General features: G+C 44.7%; 1 protein-coding gene across 2 annotated transcripts in view; it reads right to left on the minus strand.

Moving 5' to 3' along the window:
- Positions 1-23564, minus strand: part of shank2b (SH3 and multiple ankyrin repeat domains 2b) — a 919901-nt gene that overhangs the window by 533029 nt on the left and 363308 nt on the right. For both annotated transcript variants that reach the window (XM_080189952.1, XM_080189951.1), the window contains exon 12: positions 21366-21672. In XM_080189952.1, the coding sequence (XP_080046078.1) occupies positions 21366-21672 (307 nt within the window). The remainder of the gene's footprint in view (positions 1-21365; positions 21673-23564) is intronic.

The raw sequence follows: 23564 nt of genomic DNA on the forward strand, positions 1-23564 counted from the left end.
CAATAAAAATCTGAAATTAGAAGTCTAACGATGACCATGAAACCACTTATCAAATGTCATAAGAACCCATCTGGTTCACTAATGTCCTTTAGGGAAGGAAATCTGCCATCCCTACCTGACCTGGCCTACATGTGACTCCAGACCACAGCATTGTGGTCGATAGTTGTGGATGTCCCAATCACTGATGCCCACATCCCGTAAGAATGAATAAATAAAAGGAAATGTAGTCAAGCCAAGTTTAAGAAATGCACATGGGATTTACAGAACCTCCTGAGCACCTTGCTAAATTAATGGCAGCTCAGTGTGTAGCACGTCCGCTTCTGAGTCAAGCATTGGTGGGTTCAAGTCACACTTCAGAGAGTTGAGTACAAACTCTGGATTAGCACTCTGGTGCGATACTGAGGGAATGTTGCACTGACAGAAGTAAGGAAGAGATTTTAAATTCAGGCACTGCGTTCTCTCTCTCGGGGGGATGTAAAATTTACTAAGTGCTACTTTTGGGAAGAGTAGGGAAAATATCCACAGGCAATATTCATCCCTCGGGGAAACAGATAAGCTGGGCATTGTCAGATTTCTGTTTGTGGGAGCTTACTGTGTGCACAACATCTTCTAGACGACCGCAGTATCGAGGAGTACATAACTGGCTGCTGTGTGCGTTGCATTGTCTTGAAACTGCTAGCTATTTCTTTCTATTAATCAATCAGCCATTCTCTCCTGACCCAGAGAGCCAGATTGTAAGGAAGGCTGGCATTGATAAACAAGCTTTGAAATAAGTGCTCTAGTGATCAATCAGAGATCAATAGCTACGCCATAACTACAGCCTAGGCAACCGCTGTCAACCCCTCAGTAAACAGCCATCCAATTAAAACTAATTTACTCATATTCCATTTATCAAACAGAGGAATGGACTGAAAGCAGATTGATTAAGCCGAGCTAAGTGGGGAGGGATTGTTTTTAAACAGGGCAGATACAGTAAGAATAACAGCTGCAGCATGAAATAAATAATGGAGGAAGCTGAAGGAACAACACCTCATCTTCTGATTAGGCATTTACAGCTGCCTGGACTCAACATTGAGGTCAACAACTTCAGACCATGAACTCTATCCTTCATTTCAATTACCTCCTGCCCATCTCCCAGAAATGCCTGTCTTCATCTTGTTTTCATGTTTTTGCTTTCAGACAGCACTGACCCCACTTCCTGCTGTTAACACATTCTGCTATTTTGCTTTCAGACTGTGCTGACCTTTATTCTGCAATTAGAACCTACTCTGGACCAAAGCTTTCAACTTTAATATTATCATTACCATTCTCTTTGCCTTATGCCCATGACAGCACGGTGGCACAGTGGTTAGCGCTGCTGTCTCACAGCATCAGGGACGCGGGTTTGATCCCCAGCTTGGGTCACTGTTTGTGTGGAGTTTGCACATTCTCCCCATGTCTGCGTGGGTTTCCTCTGGGTGTTCCAGTTTCCTCCCAGAGTCCAACCATGTGCAGTTTAGGTGGATTGGCCGTGCTAAATTGCCCCTTAATGTCAGGGGGACATTAACTAGGGTGAATATATGGGGTTATGAGGATAGGGCTGGGTGGAGTTATGGCCAGTGCAGACTTGATGGGCTGAATGGCCTCCTTCTGCATTGTAGGGATTCTATGACACCTTTGTCATTTAATCTCTAGTGTTCTCCAACCTATTCCTGACCTTCTGTTTTGCTTCACCTGCCTCTGCTCACTATCTTAGCAGCATAAAATGCATCACATTTCTACCTCTCATATGAACTCAGAACGTTAATTCTATGTCTCTCTCTCTCTCCACAGATGCTGCTAGACCTGCTGAGATTTTCCAACACTTTCTGTTTTTATTTCAGATTTCTAACACATGCGGTATTTTGCTTTTACTAAATAAATAATAGCTTTGTTACACTGTATGGTGAAGTACAAACAGCAACTGAGCAGGAATATGACACAACACTTACTGCCACAGATGCTATGGAAAGGATGCCAGAAGACTTAATCAGTTGCATGGTCCCTGGTTTCTGTTCTCCGTCAATTGCTTTACTCAACCACTACTAGTTCATCAATTCTTGTTGCTGGCAACAAGTTCAAGATGGCTCGATATAGAAGCCAATTTTTACACGTGCAGGAGCCATACCACTTTTGACACAAAGTAAAAGTGGGCAAGGACCATCTCATAGACCATAGGACTCCTGAAATGCAGAAGTAGGCCATTCGGTCCATCAAACCTGCACAATCAGGCCCTACCCCCGTAACCGCACATATTTACCCTGCTAATCCCCCCTGACACTAAGCACCAATTTAGCAAGGCCAATCAGCTAAACCTGCATATCTTGGGACTGCGAGAGGAAACCAGAACACCAGGAGGAAACCCATGCAGGGAGGATATGCAGACTTAACACAGACAATCACTCGAGGTTGGAATTGAAACCAGATCCCTGGCGCTGTGAGGTAGCCATGCTAACCACTATGCCACCATACTTATCTCTCATGGATATGTGTATTTGCAGCGAAACAAGGTCGCACTCAGAACTTCACATAGTCAATATTAATGTGTTGAACATTTCACTTCCATTTCTTTGCTATAAAGTCATTTCAAAAACATCTGTCAGTATATTGCCCTTGATATAACTCAGCAACCAATAACACAGCCTGTGCTGCAAAATAGTGTCCACTATTTTATAAGATGTTGAGATTATATAAGATATTGAGAGGTACAAATAGGGTGAGTTCTCACAGGCTATTTCCCAGAGCTGAAATGGTTGCTACAAGAGGACACAGGTTTAAGGTGCTGGGGAGTAGGTACAGACGAGATGTCAGGGGTAAGTTTTTCATTCAGAGGGTGGTGAGTGAATGGAATCGGTTGCCGTCGGTGGTGGTGGAGGCGAACTCGCTGGGGTCTTTTAAGAGACTTCTGGATGAGTGCATGGGATTGAATGGGATTGAGGGTTATAGATAGGCCTAGTAGGTATGGATATGATCGGCGCAACTTGTGGGCTGAAGGGCCTGTTTGTGCTGTAGTGTTCTCTGTTCTATGTTCTAAGATTACAGCGAATATAATTTCCACTGTGCCCAGATCCTTTGCAGTTAACGGCATTGACTGAGGCCACTCGATCCAATGCTACAGATTTTTGTTACATTACGCCTGGAAAGAAGCAGAATTCTATACTTCAGTCCTGTGGCTGAGGCTTTGCATGTCTGAAACTGCTCTGCCAAAAGGAATTTCTCCTGGTCTTCCCTCAGTGATAATTTTACACTGATGGCCTGGCTATTAACTTTCCCCAGCAACACAGAGGAGATGTCAGGGGTAAGTTTTTCACTCAGAGGGTGGTGAGTGAGTGGAATCGGTTGCCGTCGGTGGTGGTGGAGGCGAACTCACTGGGGTCTTTTAAGAGACTTCTGGATGAGTGCATGGGATTTAATGGGATTGAGGGTTATAGATAGGCCTAGTATGTAGGAATATGATCAGCACAACTTGTGGGCTGAAGGGCCAGTTTATGCTGTAGTGTTCTATGTTCTATGTTAACACTACACCCTTTTAAACTTGCAGGCACTGAAGAAGTTGTTTATATCCTAATTAAAAAAACTGAAGAAGCCAGTTCGCTTGGAAGTCTCAACTATGTCTCAAAGCCATATAAACAGCATCAATATCTTTCTTTTACTTTAGTATCCAACATTTCCCATGCCAAACATTGGATTCAGTAACTGATTATACACAATGATTGAAAATCTGGAAACAGTAAAGGGGGAATATGATTTGTGTCAATCACACACATCAAATAAACTTTATAAGAAAACTCAAGTTCAATTCTGAGAGTGACCTAGCATCACTGTACATCTCTCTCATACTTTTAGTTTATTTCATACATTAGTGACCAATCCAACAATAAATTGAAGGTTAAAGTTTGATGTTTATTTATTAGTGTCACAAGTCAGCTTACATTAACACTGCAATGAGGTTACTGTGAAAAATCCCCTAGTCGCCACACTCTGGCACCTGTTCGGGTACACTGAGTGAGAATTTAGCATGGTCAATCCACCTACTTAGCACCTACCCAATTCTATTCGGATTGTGGGAGGAAATCGGAGTACCCGGAGGAAACCCATGCAGACACGGGGAGAACGTGCAGACTCCGCACAGACAGTGACCCAAGTCAGGAATTGAACCTGGGTGCTGTGAGGCAGCAGTGCTAACCATTGTGCCGACCACCCATCCCGCTCCCCCCCACTTCGCCCCCCCCCCCCACCTTTGAGCCCCACCCCCCATTATACACTCTTGATGAGGAGCCATACTCAAAGGGTGCATGAGGTGAAGATTCTGAGCTATATTACTGTTGACCATTTTGAAAGTGGGATGGGTGAATTTACCTTATGATACTTTTTTTTAGTTCTCACGAGTGAGCCCCGGCAATTAACTGTATCTTTCTACATCTAAATCAACGGAGTTCAGCAGGACCTTGCAAAATTATCACATAACTGTTTATCTCACTTATTGACACAATGACCAAACAGATGCTAAACAAGAAATAGGCACAAGAGTAGGCCATTCAGCCCTTCTATATTGTCCTATACAAGAAAACAGTGGTCTTCTTTGACCACAGGATATTTACTCCATTGAGGGATAATTCCTGCCAGAGGTGTGCACTTGGAAAGTTCTATTTGGCTCTGCAAACAATGGCTCGAATACCCACCCAACTCACAACAACAACTTACATTGATATAACAATTTAAATGTCCAAAGGTGCTTCACAAGAGTGTAATCAGACTATATTTGGCACCGCCATGTGAAGAGAGGCGGAATTACATGGACTTAAAAACTTGGTGTTTGGATGCGGATAGTTCTGTTAAGGACACCCCTGATGCCCATTGCCAGATGCCCCGAGTGGTACTAAATCAGTGTCATGTTTGCGATGATGTAACTTCACGTTTTGGTTCACTGGAGAGTCCTGGGATAACGAGCCAGTGACAACAAATCTACATCCAAGTCAAGATGTTATATGACTGGAACGGCAACCTGAGGTCCAAAACATTGCTACTGCTGTCCGCTGAAACAGTAAAGGATGCAACAGGGAGAGATGTTATTGGCTTTGGTGAGTTATTATTCATCCGTGGGACATTGGCATTGCTAACTGGGCTGAAGTTTATTGCCCATCCCAAGTTGCCAGAGGGCAGTTGAGAGTCAACCACATTGCTGTCCAGAGTCACATGTAGACCAGATCAGGTAAGAACAGCAGATTTCCTTCCCTAAAGGACATTAGTGAACCACATGGGTTTTTTCATCAATGGTTTCAAGGTCATCAGTAGATTCTTAATTCCAGATATTGTTTTATTGAATTCAAATTCCACCATCTGCCGTGGTGGGATTTGAACCCGTGTCCCCAGAATATTCGCTGAATTTCTGGATTAATAGTCTAGTGGTAATACCAGTAGGCCATCGCCTGCCCTTAGTTTTACAATTTGTCCTGCGGCCATAGTGGCCATGGGTGGAAAGGTAGATGATGAGTCCTGTGTTATGCGGGTTGGTCAAGTATAGAACCCTTCTAATATGACTTGCGCCTGATGGTTCTGTACCTACACCTTTCTATTGCCTCTAGTGTGGGGCTCAGAAAGATACTGGTGCAAAAAATGAGTGTTCTTAAATTGTGTTCCAGTCATTGCTCGTGACCTAACAGTGACATTCTGAATGGAGTATGTTCAAAAAGTAGTGGCAAAATGCAGAGCAATGGTACAATTACTGAGTCACCCTGAGGATCACTCTTTTATTTATATTTAATCACTTACAGTCTAGTTACAAATTACCCATTCACATGCTGGATGTTGTAAATTAAAGTTGTCACAACTAATGCAATTGTCTGTCAGCTTGGCTCAGTTGCAGCCCTCTTGCTTCTGAATCAGAAGGTGGATTTACCGACTTGAGTCTAGAACGTGCAAACTCCACACAGACAGTGACCCAAAGCTGGAATCAAAGCTGGGTCCCTGCCGTTGTGAGGCAGTAGTGCTAACCATTGTGCCACCGTGCTGCTCCTTTGGTTGTCTTCTGTTTGGGAACCATGCTTATTCAAATGATAACGCTGTCCTCACAATTCCCTGGCGACTCCTCTGTGGGAGTTCAATGTTCCAGAATGGTGATTCTGCCTCTAATACTTCATTTCTCGTGCTTGGTTTTTAACACTTTTGTCTTGCTCCATTTACAGTGACACTGCATCTCAACAATGTCTTTGCATCTTATCTATCTTTCTCAGTCCATTGTGGTCAATATAAATGGATAATGTTGGTATACAGGAGATTTCTGGATTAATTTCAATCAAGTGGAATCTTGACCACAAATCCATTTGGGAGAACACTCACAATCCATGCCATTGTCATATCGCACTTGATTGATGCTTGATCCGAGTTGGATTGCTGTTTCCAATATCTGTGTCCACACATGCTTTATAGAATTTATTGAGTTGGTACAGTCAACCTGGGGAGACCTAAAATATGACCATATACATCCTAGAAAATAACAACGTTCCCTAATCTAGTTTACTTCCCTACAGGGATTTCGCAAGTTGAGCAGCAGCTAAATAGGTTTATTGATGTGTAATTTAATTGCATAACACTTAAAGAAATGAGGAAATCCTTTGTATCGACAGTACCTCTTTTCTCTAATCGATTGACTCCATCACTTACATTCATTTAATAGTCTCGTGTTAATACCAGTAGGCCATCGCCTCCCCTTACTTTTACAGTTTGTCCTGCAGCCATAGTGGCCATGGGTGGAAAGGTAGATGGTGAGTCCCGTGTTATGCAGGCTGGTCAAGTAAAGCACCCTTCTCATATGACTTGCGCCTGATGGCTCTACACCTACACCTTTCTATTGCCTCTGGTGTGGGGCTCAGAAAGATATTGAGATCTATAACTTACCATCATTTAATAGGATTGAGGGGTATAGGTAGGCCTATTAGGTAGGGATATGATCAGCGCAATTTGTGGGCCGAAGGCCCTGTTTGTGCTGTAGTTCTTCTATGTTCTATGTTCTTACACTCATTATGTACAACACCAGCATTATTTTCAGCCTTATTGAAGACCTAACATGTGCCTTTAAAATAGATCCTTTACCTGTTGGAATATTCTATCACTGACCTTCATTCTTGTTATAAACATCATAGAATCATAGAGTTCTTACAGTGCAAAAGAAGCCATTTGGCCCATCGAATTTGCATTGACTCTCTGACACAGTATCTTATTGAGCAAACGCAGCATGGTTTCGTTAAGGGGAAGTCGTGTCTGACAAATTTATTGGAATTCTATGAGGATGTGTCCAGTGCGGTGGATGGAGGGGAACCAGTCGATGTGGTGTTTCTTGATTTTCAGAAGGCATTTGATAAGGTGCCGCACAAAAGGTTGTTACAGAAGGTTAGGGGGCATGGAGTTGGGGGTAGGGTGTTAGCGTGGATAGGGGATTGGCTGTCAAACAGGAGGCAGAGAGTAGGTGCTATTCGGATTGGCAGTTGGTGACTAGTGGAGTGCCCCAGGGATCGGTGCTGGGGCCTCAGCTATTCACCATTTATATAAATGATCTGGAGGAGGGAGCTGAGTGTAAGGTGTCGAAATTTGCTGATGACACAAAGATAAGTGGAAAAGCAAATTGTGCGGAGGGTGTAGAAAGTCTGCAGAGGGATCTAGATAGGCTAAGCGAGTGGGCGAGGACCTGGCAGATGGAATACAATGTTGGCAAGTGCGAGGTTATCCACTTTGGCAGGAATAATAGCAGGAAGGACTACTACTTAAAGGGCGAAAAGCTGCAGCATGCTACGGTGCAGAGGGACCTGGGGGTCCTCGTGCATGGGTCGCAAAAACCCAGCCTACAGGTGCAGCAGGTGGTCAGGGAGGCAAATGGGATGCTGGCCTTCATAGTGAGGGGGATTGAATATAAAAGTAGGGAGGTCTTGCTGCAACTGTACAGGGCACTGGTGAGGCCGCAGCTGGAGTACTGTGTGCAGTTTTGGTCGCTGCACTTGCGCAAGGATATTTTGGCCTTGGAGGGTGTGCAGAGGAGGTTCACTAGGCTGATACTGAAGTTGAGGGGGTTGAGCTATGAAGAGAGGCTGAATAAACTGGGCTTGTACTCGTTGGAGTTTAGAAGGATGAGGGGGGATCTTATTGAGACATATAAGATGATAAAAGGAATGGATAGGGTAGAGGTGGAGAGGTTCTTCCCGCTCAGAAGGGCCAGCAGGACTAGGGGGCACAGCCTCAAGATAAGGGGGGTGCAGTTTAGAACAGAGTTGAGGAGGAACTTCTTCACTCAAAGGGTGGTGAATCTCTGGAATTCTCTGCCCGTTGAAGTGGTGGAGGCTACATCGCTAAATATATTTAAGACGCGGGTAGATAGGTTTTTGGTAGGCAAGGGAATTAAGGGTTATGGGGAGAAAGCGGGAAAGTGGAACTGCGCCACTTCAGATCAGCCACGATCTTATTGAATGGCGGGGCAGGCTCGAGGGGCTAGATGGCCTACTCCTGCTCCTATTTCTTATGTTCTTATGTTCTTACTCAGGCCGTCTCTCCTGCCCTAACCCTGTAATCCAATGACTAATCTCATCCACTCGATATATCTTGGGACACTAAAGGCCAATTTAGCATGGCTGACCCACCTAACCTGGATATCTTTGGACAGTGGGAGAAAACCGGAGCATCTGGATGAAACCCACACAGATGTGGGGGGAATGTGCAAGCTCCAAATAGACAGTCACCCAAGGTCAGAATTGAACCCAGGTCCCTGGAGCCATGAGGCAGTAGTGCTAAGCACTGTGCCACTCCAGCATTGTGTCAGAACTATATTGAGACCACATCACTTGACGTTTTTTCCAGTCTCAGTTTTAGAACACCATCCAGTTCAACTTCCTTAAAGTTGTATTCCTTAACAATCTTCCTCAGATGCCACGGTGAACCATTATTTTCACTATTTTGGAACAGATACAGGTCACGCTCTGGAGTGATTTTACTTTATTCTTTCATGGGATGTGGCCAGCATTTGTTGTCCATCCCTAACTGCCCTTGAACAGAATGGCTTGCAGGCCTCTTCAGAGGGCAGTTAAGAGTGAACCACATTGTTGTGGATCTGGAGTCTCATGTAGTCTATATCAGATAAGGATGGCAGATTCCCTTCCCTAAAGGGCACTAATACACCATGTCGGTTTTTATGACTCAATTTTATGGTTCATTTGGTTGGACAGTTTGGATTTATGCCAAAAACATAGGCTTCTATTCCAATTCCAGCTGAGGTAAGCTGAGAGATGCCTCTTCCTAAACTCATAGCATTTCCATGGCGCAGTCATCCTCAAATGATTGAGGATACTATCTGGAGAAGAAGGCGATGAGACAAGAGAGGAGTCAAGAGAGGTAAAGTGGGATATCATCGGCAAAGATATAGAAACTGATGCCATGATTTCACCAAGGGGCAGAATGCAGAGGAGAAATGGGAGGGAGGCAAGGGTAGATCCCTGAGAGATACCAGAGGTAATGGTGTGCGAGAAGGATGGGGTGACCGTGCAACTGATTCTCTGGCTATAGTTGGAAAGCGGGAGAAAACCAACAATGGAACACCATTTCTGAAAGCTTGTGGGATTACTATCAAATAAACTGGTTGGACTTAAACCTGGTGTTGTGAGACTTCTTGCTATGGTTGAATAGACAGGAATGAAACCATGCAAGTGGTGCCCCAGCCAGCCGACAATAACGCAGCAGTATTGGAGCAGAATTTTGTTGTCACTATTTTCAAAGGCTGGCTTTTTGATTTCTGCTACAAACTCCATTTCCTGGTCTCCAATTCCATCTTTCTCCATCTGAACTGTATGGGGCTGAACAGATTGCTCACAACTTTGGAGCCAGATTTGACCCCTAGACCCCCTGCCTCATCCCTGAGCCATCACAAAGATTTCCTATTTCACCCCCATAGTGTTGCCAACTTGACCTTGCCTCAGCGTACCTGGTGTTGAAAATCTCTTCTGTGCACTTATCAATTTTAGATTTGATGGTTCCGACATACCCCCGAAGGCCTCTCACTTTCTATCAGATACAAACTTTAGGTCATTCAAAACTCTGCCCTGCATATCCTGATTCCTGTCAACTCTTGAAGTGTTTGAAGTTTGATCCCTAATTCTCCAGCAAGTAATTATGGTAAGCAACTAACCAAAGCCTCTGAAATATTAGAATGATATTCCAGCAATCTAGCTGACTGACCAATCATGATGCATCCTGGGAAATTAGGTATGCCACACATGCTCAGACTCAGTGACTGGAAGGTGGTGGGGGAGAGAGAAAAAGGTGCATAGCAATGTTCTTCCACTTGTTATGATATGTGGGGCAATCCTGATGGACCAAGCTGGTCTTTTCCTGCATGTCTATTTTATATGATTGCATAATACAGAGACGCAGCACTGTAGTGTGATGAGTATTATTTAAATGGAGGAAAAACTGCAGAAAGGGATTTGGGGGAAATTTGTGCATGGAACACAGAAAGCTGGCACACTGGTGCAGCAGGTAATCAGGAAGGCAAATGGAATGTTGGCCCTTATTTGGAGGGGGTTTGAATATAAGATGAGAGAAGTCTTGCTATAATTGTATTGGTGAGACCACATCTGGGTTTTGGTCCCCTTATATAAAGAAAGACATTATTTTATCAAAGGAAGTTCTAAGAAGGTTCATTAGGATGATCCCTGGTATGGAAGGATCGCCTTATGTGGAAGGTTAAATAGAATGGGACTCCACTCATTGGAATTTAGAGGAACGGGTGTAGCTCTCAATGAAATGTATAGGATTCTGAAGGGGCTTGACAGAGTAGATGCTGAGAGGATGTTTCCCCTCATCAGAGAGTCTAGGACCAGAGGGCATTGCCTCAGAATAAAGGAGCACCAATTTAAAACTGAGATGAAGCAGAATTTTTTTCACTCAGAGGGCTGTGAGTCTCAGAGAGCTGTGGGGGCAGAGTCCTTGTGTATGTTTAAGGATGAGATAGATTTTTCATCAGTGAGGGAATCAAGGTTTACAGGGAAAGGGCAGTGGGTGTTGGATCAGCCATGAAGCTGTAAATGGTGGAGCAGGCCCGAGGGGCTGAATGGCCTACTCCTGTCCCTATTTCTTATGGTCTTATAGCAGCACAAAGTGAGGTAACATAAAATGAGACATACGTGCAGTTTGAACTTTGATTTGGAAGCAAAGCATCATCAGTAACTGAACAATAAAATCACAACTAATTGTTTAAATAATCAAATGTCATGTTAAGCAAACGCATTCTTACTATTTTTTGACACATTCTTAGTTTCAGGCCATTTGGGTGTTGTGCTTTCCTTTAGCTTGGTGAAGGTAAGTGCTCTGTCAGCCTCTGGAGGTGGTCAGGATATGTGAGAGATCAGTGAAGAGTGACTTGTTCTTCAACTTTCAATCCTTCCCTCTGGAAGAAACATCTGAACCAACTCACTATCTACAGCACTCTACAGCTCAATAATTCTGCCACCCCAAACAGCACACTGCTCCCTCACCCCGAACTCACTAGTCCCCGCCAAGGGGTGGCATGGTGGTTAGCACTACTGCCTCACAGGGCCAGGGACTCGGGTTCGATTCCGGCCTTGGATGACTGTCCATGTAGAGTTTGCCCGTTCTCCCTGCGTTTCCTGTGGTGCTCCCGTTTCCTTCCACAATCCAAAGATCCAGAGGTTAGGTGGATTAGCCATGTGAAATGTGTGGGGTTACAGGGATACGGCAGGGGACAGGGCCTGGGTAAGATACGCTGTTTGAGAGTTGGTGTAGGCTCGATAGTCCGAATTGCCTCTTCTGCACTGTAGGGATTCTGTGATGAAATCACCAAGATTCCTCAGGCAGTACCTTTCAAACCCATGACTGCTAGCATCTAGAAGGACAAGGGCAGGAGATACATGAGAACACCATCACCTGTAGATTCCCCTCCTTGTCGTGGAAATGTATCACCATTCCTTCAGTGTGGCTGGGTGAAAATCATGGGACTCCCTCCCTAACAGCACTGTGGGTGTACCTATACCTCATGGACTGCAGTGGTTCAAGAAGGCAGCTCACCAACACTTTCTCAAGGACAATTAGGGATGGACAATTAATGCTAGCCTTCATCCATTGAATGAATTTCTTAAAAACCTGCAACATGGCGAACTATAGGTCTCAGCTAGAATATATGGTTGTGAAATGGTAATGTTACTGGCCAAGTAACCCAGAGAACTGGATTATTACTCCACTATAAGTGATATCGAGTCCAAATACCATTGCGGTAACAGGGGAATTTAAAGTCAATGAATTAATCTGGAATAAAATTCAACCATGAAACTATTAGATTGTTGTTGTAAAAGCCCATCTGGTTCACTAATGATCTTCAGAGAAGGAAATCGGTCACACTTACCTGGTCTGGCCTACATGTGACTCTAGATTCCTTGCAATGTGGCTGACTCTTAAACTCCCTCTGAAATGCCCTAGCAACCGCTTTGTTACATCAAACTATTACAGGATAGCACCGCAGGTGTTTGAATATCACATGGAATGCAGTGATTCAAGGCTGATCATCAGCACCTTCCCAAGGGCAAGAATGTTGGCTTGCCCAACCATGCTCACATCCCAAGAATGAAAGGAAAATAAATATCAGAACTAGTTATCATTGTATATATGTAACAGGTGGTAATAATGGTTACAATTGTGTGTTCAATTCCTGCGAAAGCCAATAAATATCTTTGAATCCCCATTAATTTGTGGCATAACGTCAAAATGTATTAGTAAGTGTTGTTTATGTTCCTAATGCTGGGTTGCATGCTCGGTTTGAAGCTTAGTACAATATAAAAAGGCCTTCCTGCAAAATAAATCGTAAAATTTCTAAATTTAGACAAATAAGGAAGTAAAGCCCCTTTCCGCATCCCCCCTCTGTCCAATCCACACCAGGTCCTAAGCAACAAAAGGCCTCGCTCAGCTGAAGATTGAAGCACAATGGTGAAGGAGATGCCACCTTTCAGACAAGAGTCAAACCAAGACTCAGGCTGCACCTAAAGGTTTACCCCTTATCCTCAAACTATGATCCCTACTTCTGGAGACCCCACCATCAGGAACATTCTTTCTGGATCCACCCTGTTTAATCCTGTTAGAATTTCTATGAGATCCCCTCTCACTCTTCTAAACTCTAGATCCCTTGCAATGTGGCTGACTCTATAGTGGTCGCCTCACTATAGGAAAGGTCGCCTCACTATAGGAAAGACGTAGAAGCTATTGAAAGGGTACAGAGGAGATTTACAAGGGTGTTGCCTGGACTGGGAGGCATGCCTTATGAAGTTAGGTTGAGGGAGCTGAGACTCTTTTCCCTGGAGAGACGAAGGTTGAGAGGCGACCTGATAGAAGTTTATAAAATGTTGAGAGGAATGGATAGGGTGGATTCTCAGAGGCTATTTCCCCGGGTTGAAATGGTTGCTACGAGAGGACACAGATTTAAGGTGCGGGGAGGAAAGTACAGAAGTGATGTTAGGGGTAAGTTTTTCACTCAGAGGGTGGTGAGTGAATGGAATCGGCTGCCGTCAGTGGTGGTGGAGGTGAGCTCGCTGGGGTCTTTTAAAAGACTTCTAGATGAGTATATGGGGTTTAATGGAATTGGGGGTTATAGATAGGTTTATAGATTGGTAGGTGTTGATGTGATCGGCGCAACTCGTGGGCCGAAGGGCCTGTTTGTGCTGTAGTGTTCTATGTTCTATGTTCTATGTAACACCAATGACTATAATCCTAACTGACTTAGTCTCTCCTCATATGGTAGACCTGCCATCCCAGGAATCAGCAGGGTATACCTTCTCTGCACTCCCTTGATTGCAAGAAAATCCTTCCTCAGACAAGAACACCAAAACTACACACAATACTCCAAGTGTGGCCTCACCAATACCCTATACAATTTCAGTAAAACATCCCTATCCCTATGCTCAGCTCCTCTCACTATGAAGGCCAACGTACCATTTGCCTTCTTTACTGCCTGTTGTACCTGTGTGTTACTTTCAACCGCTGATGCACGAGGACTCCAAGCTCTCGCTGAGTATCCACCTCTCTCAATTTATGCCCATTCAGATAAGTATCTGCCTTCCTACTTTTTGGATTCACAGTGTTGGACCGAAGCCCCACAGTGCCGGAACTCTGTCCGAAAGAGGAAAATTATCCTTCCCCCACCCCAGCAGCCTCCCCCACGGCACTCAGTATCACAAGGATACAACAAGCTGATATGAAAAAAGTGGTTCGAGCTGTGGCTTCCTGCAGCAGGCTGTGTCATCAAAGGTGAGGAAATCATTGTAGGTGATGGCTTGGTTGCGGCAAAATATAACTCCAAGCATAAGGTGGCAATAATGATCTGGTCCAACCTAATTCTCAGTTCCAACAGCACAAACTCTGTCATTAATTGGCACAGTGCTTGATCCGGAATTATATAGTCATTAAACACACAAACAATACCATTCTATTCACAGCAATCAACTCATAAACCATCAGAACTCACAGAGATAAAGGCTTTTCAAAGCTATTAATAAGTATAATTTAGACGGAAAATGATGACTGTGTACAAAAAGACTTGCTTTTGTATAGTGCTTCTCACAACCTTAGGACATCCCTAAGTGTTTTACAATTACGTATTTTGGAAGTGTATTCACTGCTGTAATGTAGGAAATTACAATGTGATGCATCTTTGTTCTCTTCTAACCAACAATAGCTTGTATTTATAGTGTCTTTAATGTAGCGAAAACATCCCCAGGCACTTCACAATAGCATTACTAAATAAAGTTTGACACTGAGGCACAAAAAGAAATAGGTGGGCGCCCAAGTAGGTTTGAAGGAGCATGTTAATGGAGAAAGAAAGACAAGGAGAGCTTCAGAGAGGGAATTCCAGAACCTTGGGTCTAAGTAGCTGAGCGCACAATCAAACTCATTCATGAATAGCTTCTTCCCTGCTGCCATCAGACTTTTGAATGGACCTACCTCACACTAAGTGGATCTTTCTCTACACCTTAGCTATGACTGTAACACTACATTCTTCATTCTCTCCTTTCCCTCTCTATGAATGGTAAGCTTTGTCTGTATAGCTTAAATTAAGTTCATTTATTAGTATCACAAGTAGACTTACATTAACACTGCAAAGAAGTTACTGTAAAAATCCCCTGGTCGCCACACTCTGGTGCCTGTTTGGGTACACTGAGGGAGAATTTGGCATAGCCAATGTGTCTAACTAGCATGTCTTTTGGACTGTGGGAGGAAACCAGAACACCTGGAGGAAACCCATGCCAACATGGGGAGAATGTGCAGACAGTGACCCAAACCGGGAATTGAACCCAAGTCCCTGGCGCTGTGAGGCAGCAGTGCTAACCACTGTGCCACCCTGTGCAAGCATGCAAGAAACAATATTTTTCACTGTATATTCATACATGTGACAATAATACATTAAATCAAATCAAATCAATCCACACTCCTTAAAAAAGAGATGTGCAAGAGGTTAAAATTGGAGGAGCGCAAAGGCCTCAAGCTGCTCACAGCTTTCTATCAACTTTCTGGTTGGATCGGATACTTTTCCACCATCACCTTGGATATCAAAAGCCTGGGATCACTGGCCTCTGTGCTGAGGAAGGTGGACACGGCCAGAGCACCTTCTTGCTATGTTCTCTTCACCCATGACCACATGTTCTCCCAAGATGTGTTCTGAAGTCTATTCTTGGTGCACCCGCTGGTCATCTTATTTGAGTTTAGCTTTAAGGCTATCCCGTACAAAAGTGACGAAAAACTTCAGTCTCCCTAGACAAACTAGGATGGAGGCAGAGAGATTCTTTCCACTTCGAAAGGAAACCAGAACAAGAGGACACAGCATCAAAATAAGGGGGAGTCAGTTTAGAACAGAGGGAGAACTTTTTCTCTCAGAGGGAAATGAATCTCTGGAATTCTCTGTCCATTGAAGCGGTGGAGGCTACCTCGTTGAATATGTTTAAGTCACAGATAGATAGATTTCTGATTAATAAGGGAATTAAGGGTTATGGGGAGAAAGTGGGAAAGTGGAAATGAACACTACGAGATCAGCCATGATCTTATTGAATGGCGGGGCATGCTCGAGGGGCTAGGTGGCCTACTCCTGCTCCTATTTCTTATGTTCTTATTATAACTTGTTCAGTCAGGAGTGAAAGAGATTTCTCAGCGTTTTGGTACATGGTGTGCTGGTAAATCAGGTTGGTCGTGTTCCTGGTTTTCTGTTTCCTGCGACATTAACCAGGTTAGAAGCTTTGCTAAAGGTTTGAGACAAATGCAATAAGCGCTCACCTGCCAGTGTGGCTGACAGTGAGTTTAGGGCTCCGACGAGAAGTTTGGGGAATGACTGGTACTGTGACAAAGAACAAGGGGGTGAAATGAAAACAAACATCAAGTTAAATATTTACTTCTGGCGGGTGTCAATGATGCCATTACAAAATTAAATGGGGGGTCCACTTGCATGGCTTCTTTGAAAGGGTTGCCCTGTAGGAAGCTGAATATGGAGCTGGAAGCTTCAGGAAGGCTCCTACTGGCTTCACTGGCCTCAGATCGATGCTTGTCCCAATATATCCCTCCCTGATCATCCCCCCATCTGGGTCACAGCTCCTGACAGATCCCCACCTCCCCCTCTCTCTTAAGGGCATAAGAATACAAGAATTATGAGATGGAGTTATTCAAGTTTACTCTGCCATTCCACCTTTCCACACGATCCCTATATCATAGAGTCATCAAATCCCTACAGTACAGAAAAGGCCATTCAGCCCATCAAATCTCTACTGACTCTCTGACAGAGCATCTTACCCAGGTCCTCTCCCCCACCCGATCTCTGTAACACCACACATTTAACATGGCTAATCCATCTATACTTGACATCACCGGACACTAAGGAACAATTCAGCACGGCCAATCCATCTGAGCTGCATATCTTTGTACCGTGGGAGGAAACGCACCCCGACACAGGAAGAACATACAAACTCCACACAGACAGTGACCCAAGCCAGGAATCAAACCTGGGTCCCTGGCGCTGCGAGGCAGCAGTGCGAACCCCTGTGCCACCATGCCACCCATGCATTATTTCTCCATCTTATTTTTCCAAAAACCTAGCAACTTCTGTCCTGAATATACTCAATGACAGACCAGCCATTACGTTGGAGAATAGAAAATTCCACAGGTTCACAACATTTTGGGTGAAGAGAATCCTTCCTATTTCATTGCTAAATTACTGATGTCTTAGTCAGAGACTGTGAAACATAGACTTTCCCCGTCAGGGAAATTACTCTGTAAAAGCCCTTAAATGGGTTGTATTTTATAGGTGTTGCATTCTTCACCACCCCTGTCCAATGACAATGCCGGTTGGAAGCCCACCCATGAAGAAGCTGGCCGTCCTGCGGCCATTTTACGCTGAAGTCCCGCCTTAGAGACCTGCTGGCCAATCTGATTGGTCTGCAACTCTGTAGTCCCAGCAGCAGCCAATTCAAGAGGTGGCCATTGCTGGGACTACAGGAAGTCCCTGAAAAAGCGGAGACTGTGGAGGCTGGACTTCAGCTCAGTCTGGTGTCTTGGCCGGTGACCCCAGCGAGGGGGGATGTGGGGGATACACATCCGGGTTTGAGAGGCTGGGACGGTGGGGGAGGTTTGAAGGAAGTGTGGACTTCTAATGGGCACACCCCACTTCCCGCTCCTCCCAAACCCCACTCTCACACTTTGCCCAATACCACCTCACACAACAAAACTGGCAGGTCTTTCCACATGATTGGAACCCCGCTCCCCACTACTGTGGGTAAAATAGCAACAGGGATGGGTGAAGCATTGGACTAACCACCATTTGGATACTTAAGTGGCCTCAATAAGCTTAAGGGCAGGCTGGCTGTCACCTTAATCGACACATCGACTGCAACCCCCTTCCATCACCCATCCTTGCAGAATAGGAAGCAGATGAAGGGCAGGAAGGAAATTGGTGAGAAGATTATGCATTGTATTTTATGAGCACCCAAACTCTTTCAAACACGGTGGGGAGCCATTTGTTTCAATGTAATCAACTCTCATTATTCTACATGACCAGAAATAAAGCTCACGTCTACTCAACTTCTTCTCTTTGGATAATCCTCTTCACCAACAAATCAGCCTGGTGAACCTTTTTGCAACTTATTCTAAGACATGCATTCTTCCCTCGCATCCTCACTTTCACTAGTGCAGTAAGATATCTTTACTCTTTTACTCCAATCCCTTTGTTACTAAAGCAAACTACTTACCTCCCTAATTGCTTGCTGTGTACCTAGGTTACTGTACAGGACCCAGGCCCCTCTACTATCAACATTTTCCAGTTTCTCATCATTTGAAAATATTCTACATTTCAAGTTTTCCTTACAAAATGGATTATTGGACACATCCCCATACTCTGATCCATCTGCCCAACAAAGAACAGTACAGCGCAAGAAAAGGCCCTTCGGCTCACCAAGCCTGCACTGATCACGTTGTCCTATTGAGACTGACCGCCTATATCCCTTTATGTCCCGCTTGTTCATGTGTCTATGCAGATAAGTCTTAAATATCGTTAACATGTCTGCTTCACTGCCTCACTACCCTCTGTGTAAAAAACATCCCCCGGACATCGCTACTGAACCTTCCAACCCTTACCTTCAACTTGTGCCCCCTTGTAATTGTCATTTCTGACCTGAGAAAAAGCTTCCAACTGTTCACCTTATCTATACTCCTCATAATTTTATAACCTTCTATCAGGTTGCACCTCATTCTCTGTCTTTCCAGGGAGAACATCCCAGTTTATTCAATCTCTCTTCATAGCTAACACCCTCCTGGTAAACCTTTTCTGTTCTCCCTCCGAGGCCTCCACGTCCTTCTGGTAGTGCGGTGACCAGAATTGGACACAGTATTCCAAATGTGGCCTAACCAATGTTTTATGTAACTGTAAAAGGCCTTTATACCTTTGCAGCCTCCTTACAGTTTATTTTTCCACCTAGCTTTGAATTAGGGATAGAGTGTGCTCCATTCCCTCATCTAAGCTATTGGCATTGAGAGATAGCTGATGCTCAACATCCTTTCTTCTGATATTCTGCTAGTTGGGGCCAGTCAACCCAAGATATCCCATTTACTTCTGCTCTCTGTGTTCTGTTCATTAACCAATCCTCAATCCACGCTGATATATTACCCCAATCCCAGAAACACTAATCGAATGTTTTTCCAATATCCAAATACACTTCACCTACTGGTTCCCCCTTAGCTATCCTGCTGTCTACAATTTCAAACCGCGAACAGGTTTGTCAAAGACAAATTTCCTTTCATAATTCCATACAACTTCTGCCTAGCCACATTAAGTTTTCCTAAGTGTCCTGTTACCACTTAAATAGGTCGAACTAACAGACATGTATTTAAACTGGGTAAAGCACAGACAGAGTTTGGTGATTAGGGTGGTGATTGGGGCAGCACGGCAGCACAGTGGTTAGCACTGCTGCCTCCCAGTGCCAGGCACCCAGGTTCAATTCCAGTCTCGGGTCACTGTCTGTGTGGAATATGCACATTCTCCCCGTGTCTGTGTGGGTTTCCTCCGGGTGCTCCGGCCTCTGCCCACAATCCAAAGATGTGTGGGTTAGGTGGATTGGCCATGCTAAATTGCCTTTTAGTGTCAGGGTGACCAGCTAGGGTAAATGCACGGCGTTATGGGGATAGGCCCTGGGTGGGATTGTGGTTGATGCAGACTCGATGGTTTCCTTCTGCACTGTATGGATTCTATTAAAGATATGTTCTTAGAATGCGTACAAGTGGATCATATACAGAAGATGGTGGTGAATCCTTCTTTCTTATGTTCAATGCATTTTTGGAAAACTTCTAGATCACGGGAGAAGGAAACCTAGACAAGTTATCCAGTAAATAACTAACATGTATGGAATCTCCTTGCCTGATCATTTTTGAGTAGTCACAGAGAAATGTTTGACAGAGGTCTCCTAAGCTGACTACTGATCTCGTGTAATACTTTCTTCAAAGTTTTCCCCTCGGGGGATGAGGGGAAGAGCAACATCTCGTATATGGGCATAAGCCCAATGATAAATGGGCCGGGGAGGCGGAGGGGAAGGACCACACATCATTGAACCTTACCAGGACAGAAGGAGACTATTCAGCCCATCATCATTGTGCTGGTACTTTGGAAGAATTATCCAATTAGTCCCACTGCCTGATTCTTTGCATGCAGTCATAGAGGTTTACAGCATGGAAATAGACCCTTCGGTGCAACTTGTCCATGTCTGCCTTTTTCTTAACCACTAAGCTTGTCCCAATTGCCTGCATTTGGCCCATATCCCTCGATACCGATCTTACCCATGTTACTGTATAAATGCTTTTAAAAAAACAAAATTGTACCCACCTCTACTACAACCACTGGCAGCTTGTTCCAGACACTCACTACCCTCTATGTGAAAAAATTGCCCCCTCTGGACCCTTTTGTATCTCTCCCCTCTCACCTTAAACCTATGCCCTCTAGTTTTAGACATCTCTACCTTTGGGTAAAAATGTTGGCTATCTGGCTGATCTATGCCCCTCATTATTTTATAGATCTCTATAAGATCATTCGTAAGTCTCCTACACTCCAGGGACAAAAGTCCCAGTCTATCCAGCCTCTCCTTATAACTCAAACCATCAAGTCCTGACAGCATCCTAGTAAACCTTTTCTGCACTCTTTTTGGTTTAAGAATATCCTTCCTATAATAGGGTGGTCAGAATTGTACACAGTATTCCAAGTGTGTCTTGTACAACTTCAACAAGACATCCCAACTCCTCTATTCAATGTTTTTTCCAATAAAACCAGCGTGCCGAATGCCTTCTTCACCACTCTGTCTACCTGTGACTCCACTTTCAAGGAGCTATGAACCTGTATCCCTGGATCTCTTTGCTCTGTAACTCTCCCCAACGCCCTAACGTTAACTGAGTAAGTCCTGCCCTGGCTCGATCTACCAAAATGTATCATCTCGCATTTATTTAAATAAAACTCCATCTGCCATTCATCGGCCCACTGGCCCAGTTGATCAAGATTTCATTGCAATCCGAGATAATCTTCTTCACTGTCCACTACGCCACCAATCTTGGCGTCATCTGCAAAATTACTAACCGTGCTTCCTATATTCTCACCCAAATCATTAATATAAATGACAAACAAGAGTGGACCCAGCACAGGCCCCCTGAGGCACACCGCTAGTCACAGGCCTCACGGTGTGGAAAAAAGAAATTCCCCTCTACTTTCTCTGTTGCCACTCGCGTACAAGGCCCATGGGATGATTTAACAATTCAAACGATCAGTACCTTTCTTTGCAGTGAGGTTTCCGTACCTGATCTGCCTGTGCTGTGGCCTCTGAACCTCCTCTCCAATCCTATTCAGGGATGGTGAGCGGCTTCGAGAGCCATGGGTGCCACTCCCGCTTTTTATAGTGCCATTGGGATTGTTCGGCATCTGTTGCAGTAGTTGTGGCGAAAGGCTTCGGTGTGAAGTAGCAGACTTGTTCCCCGCCCAGTCTGGGATATCGTTAATGTTCAGGTTATTGTCACTGTTGGAACGGAGAAGGACCCTTGGTGCAGAAAGTGTGCTCTGAGGTCCCCTCCTCCGGTTTGAGTAAGTCGGTGCCTCTCGAAATGGCACTGTGTGGGAGAGAGAAAATTAAGATGAGATTTAAGATTTCACGTGACTTTTTCCTCTTACTCTAAACATCAACATCCTATGGGATATCACTGACCAGAAACTGAGCTGGACCAGCCACGTAAATACTGTGGCCACAAGGGCAGGTCAGAGGCTGCAAATACTGTGGAGAGTAACTCACCTTCTGACAAACCCCTTCCGCGTCCCCCCTCTCCCAGCCAAAGCCTGTCCACCATCCACAAGGCACAAGTCAGGAGTGTGATGGAACACACTCTCCTTGCCTGGATGAGTGCAGTTCCAACAACACTCCAGAAACTTCACACAATCTGTTTGATTGGTACCCCGTTCACTACCTTAAACATTCATAGAATCCCTACAGTGCAGGAGGAGGCAATTCGGCCGATCGAGCCTCCCCCGACCACAATCCCATCCAGGCCCTATCCCCATAACCCCATGCATTTACCCTAGCTAGTCAAAGAACAAAGAACAAAGAACAACACAGCACGGGAAACAGGCCCTTTGGCCCAACGAGCCTACGCCGTCATTTTAACATTAAGAGTGCCCTCCTCTACCTATGACCTTTGTCTATGCCTATTGGGGAAGATTGAGGGAAGACTAATTTAGGGATAATTTGTTACACCAATCAGCCTAAGAGCACGTTTTTGGGGTGTGGGAGGAAACCGGAGCACCCGGAGAAAAGCCATGCAATCACAGGGAGAATGTGCAAACTCCCGCAGACACCAGCCCAAATCCATGTATCCGTACAGCAAACAGTGATAGTCACTGAGCTGTCGTGTTGCCCATCAGATGGTCCAGTTTAAGCGTACACTAACGACGTGAAGCACTAGGCAACTCTCAAAGCAACATCCACGAGCAGCCCTCGCACGACCCACCGCGTGTACGCTCCTTGTTGGACAACAAGGCGGACAGAATCACCTGTGAAGTAAAAGAAAAGTCCCGCTGACACTAAGGGACAATTTGGCATTGCCAATCCACCTAACCTGCACATCTGTAGGAGGAAACTGAGGCACCTGAAGGAAACCCAGGCAGACATGGGGAGAACGTGCAAACCCCTCACAGGCAGTGACCCAAGCTGGGAATTGAACCCGAGTCCTTGGCAATGTGAGGCAGCAGTGTGGATGATCAGAGCACCTGGTCTGCAACATTAGTTTTGCCATAAGGGGCAGGTTTTTTCTCAAATTTATTTTGGGACATGGGTGTCACTTGCTGACCAACATTTATTGCCCATCCCTACTTGCCCAAGGGCAGTTGAGAGTCAACTACATTGCTTTGGCGCTGGAGTCACATGTAGGCCAGGCCAGGTAAGGATGGCAGATTTCCTTCCCTACAGGACATTAATGAACCAGATGGGTTTTTCCGACAATCGACAATGGTTTCATGGTCATCAGTGGATTCTTAATTCAACATTTTTTTAATTCAAATTCAAATTCCACCATCTCCCTGGCAGGATTCGAACTCAGGACCCCAGAACGTTAGCTGAGTTTCTGGATTAATAGTCTAGCAATAATATCAACTGGCCATTACGTTCCCCTGAAGGTATAGGTAGGTATAGGTTCCAATATAATAAGTTTGCCATAATCCCCTTGTTCCAATCGCTCCTCCCATTGTAATAGCTCACAATTAGACACCGTTCTAGTTTCTTGACTGGTTAAGACCGGAAAAATCTCCAGTTACCTGACGCAAGGAAGTTTTTAGAACGAAGGATTGCAATCTGCTTTCCATTCCACCAGCTGTAAGTCTCAAATTCAATTACTTGAAATATTGGGTCACTAGGAGATTGTCTCTTTCAGGTCACAGATTCTACTCAGTGCCAGCATACATTGACAATTCAATTCTGGATTTACAAAGAACTGCTTACAAAGATATACATTCA

Source organism: Carcharhinus amblyrhynchos, chromosome 6, assembly GCF_965287045.1.
Source record: "Carcharhinus amblyrhynchos chromosome 6, sCarAmb.v2.hapA, whole genome shotgun sequence".
In the NCBI taxonomy this organism is placed as follows: Eukaryota; Metazoa; Chordata; class Chondrichthyes; order Carcharhiniformes; family Carcharhinidae; genus Carcharhinus; species Carcharhinus amblyrhynchos.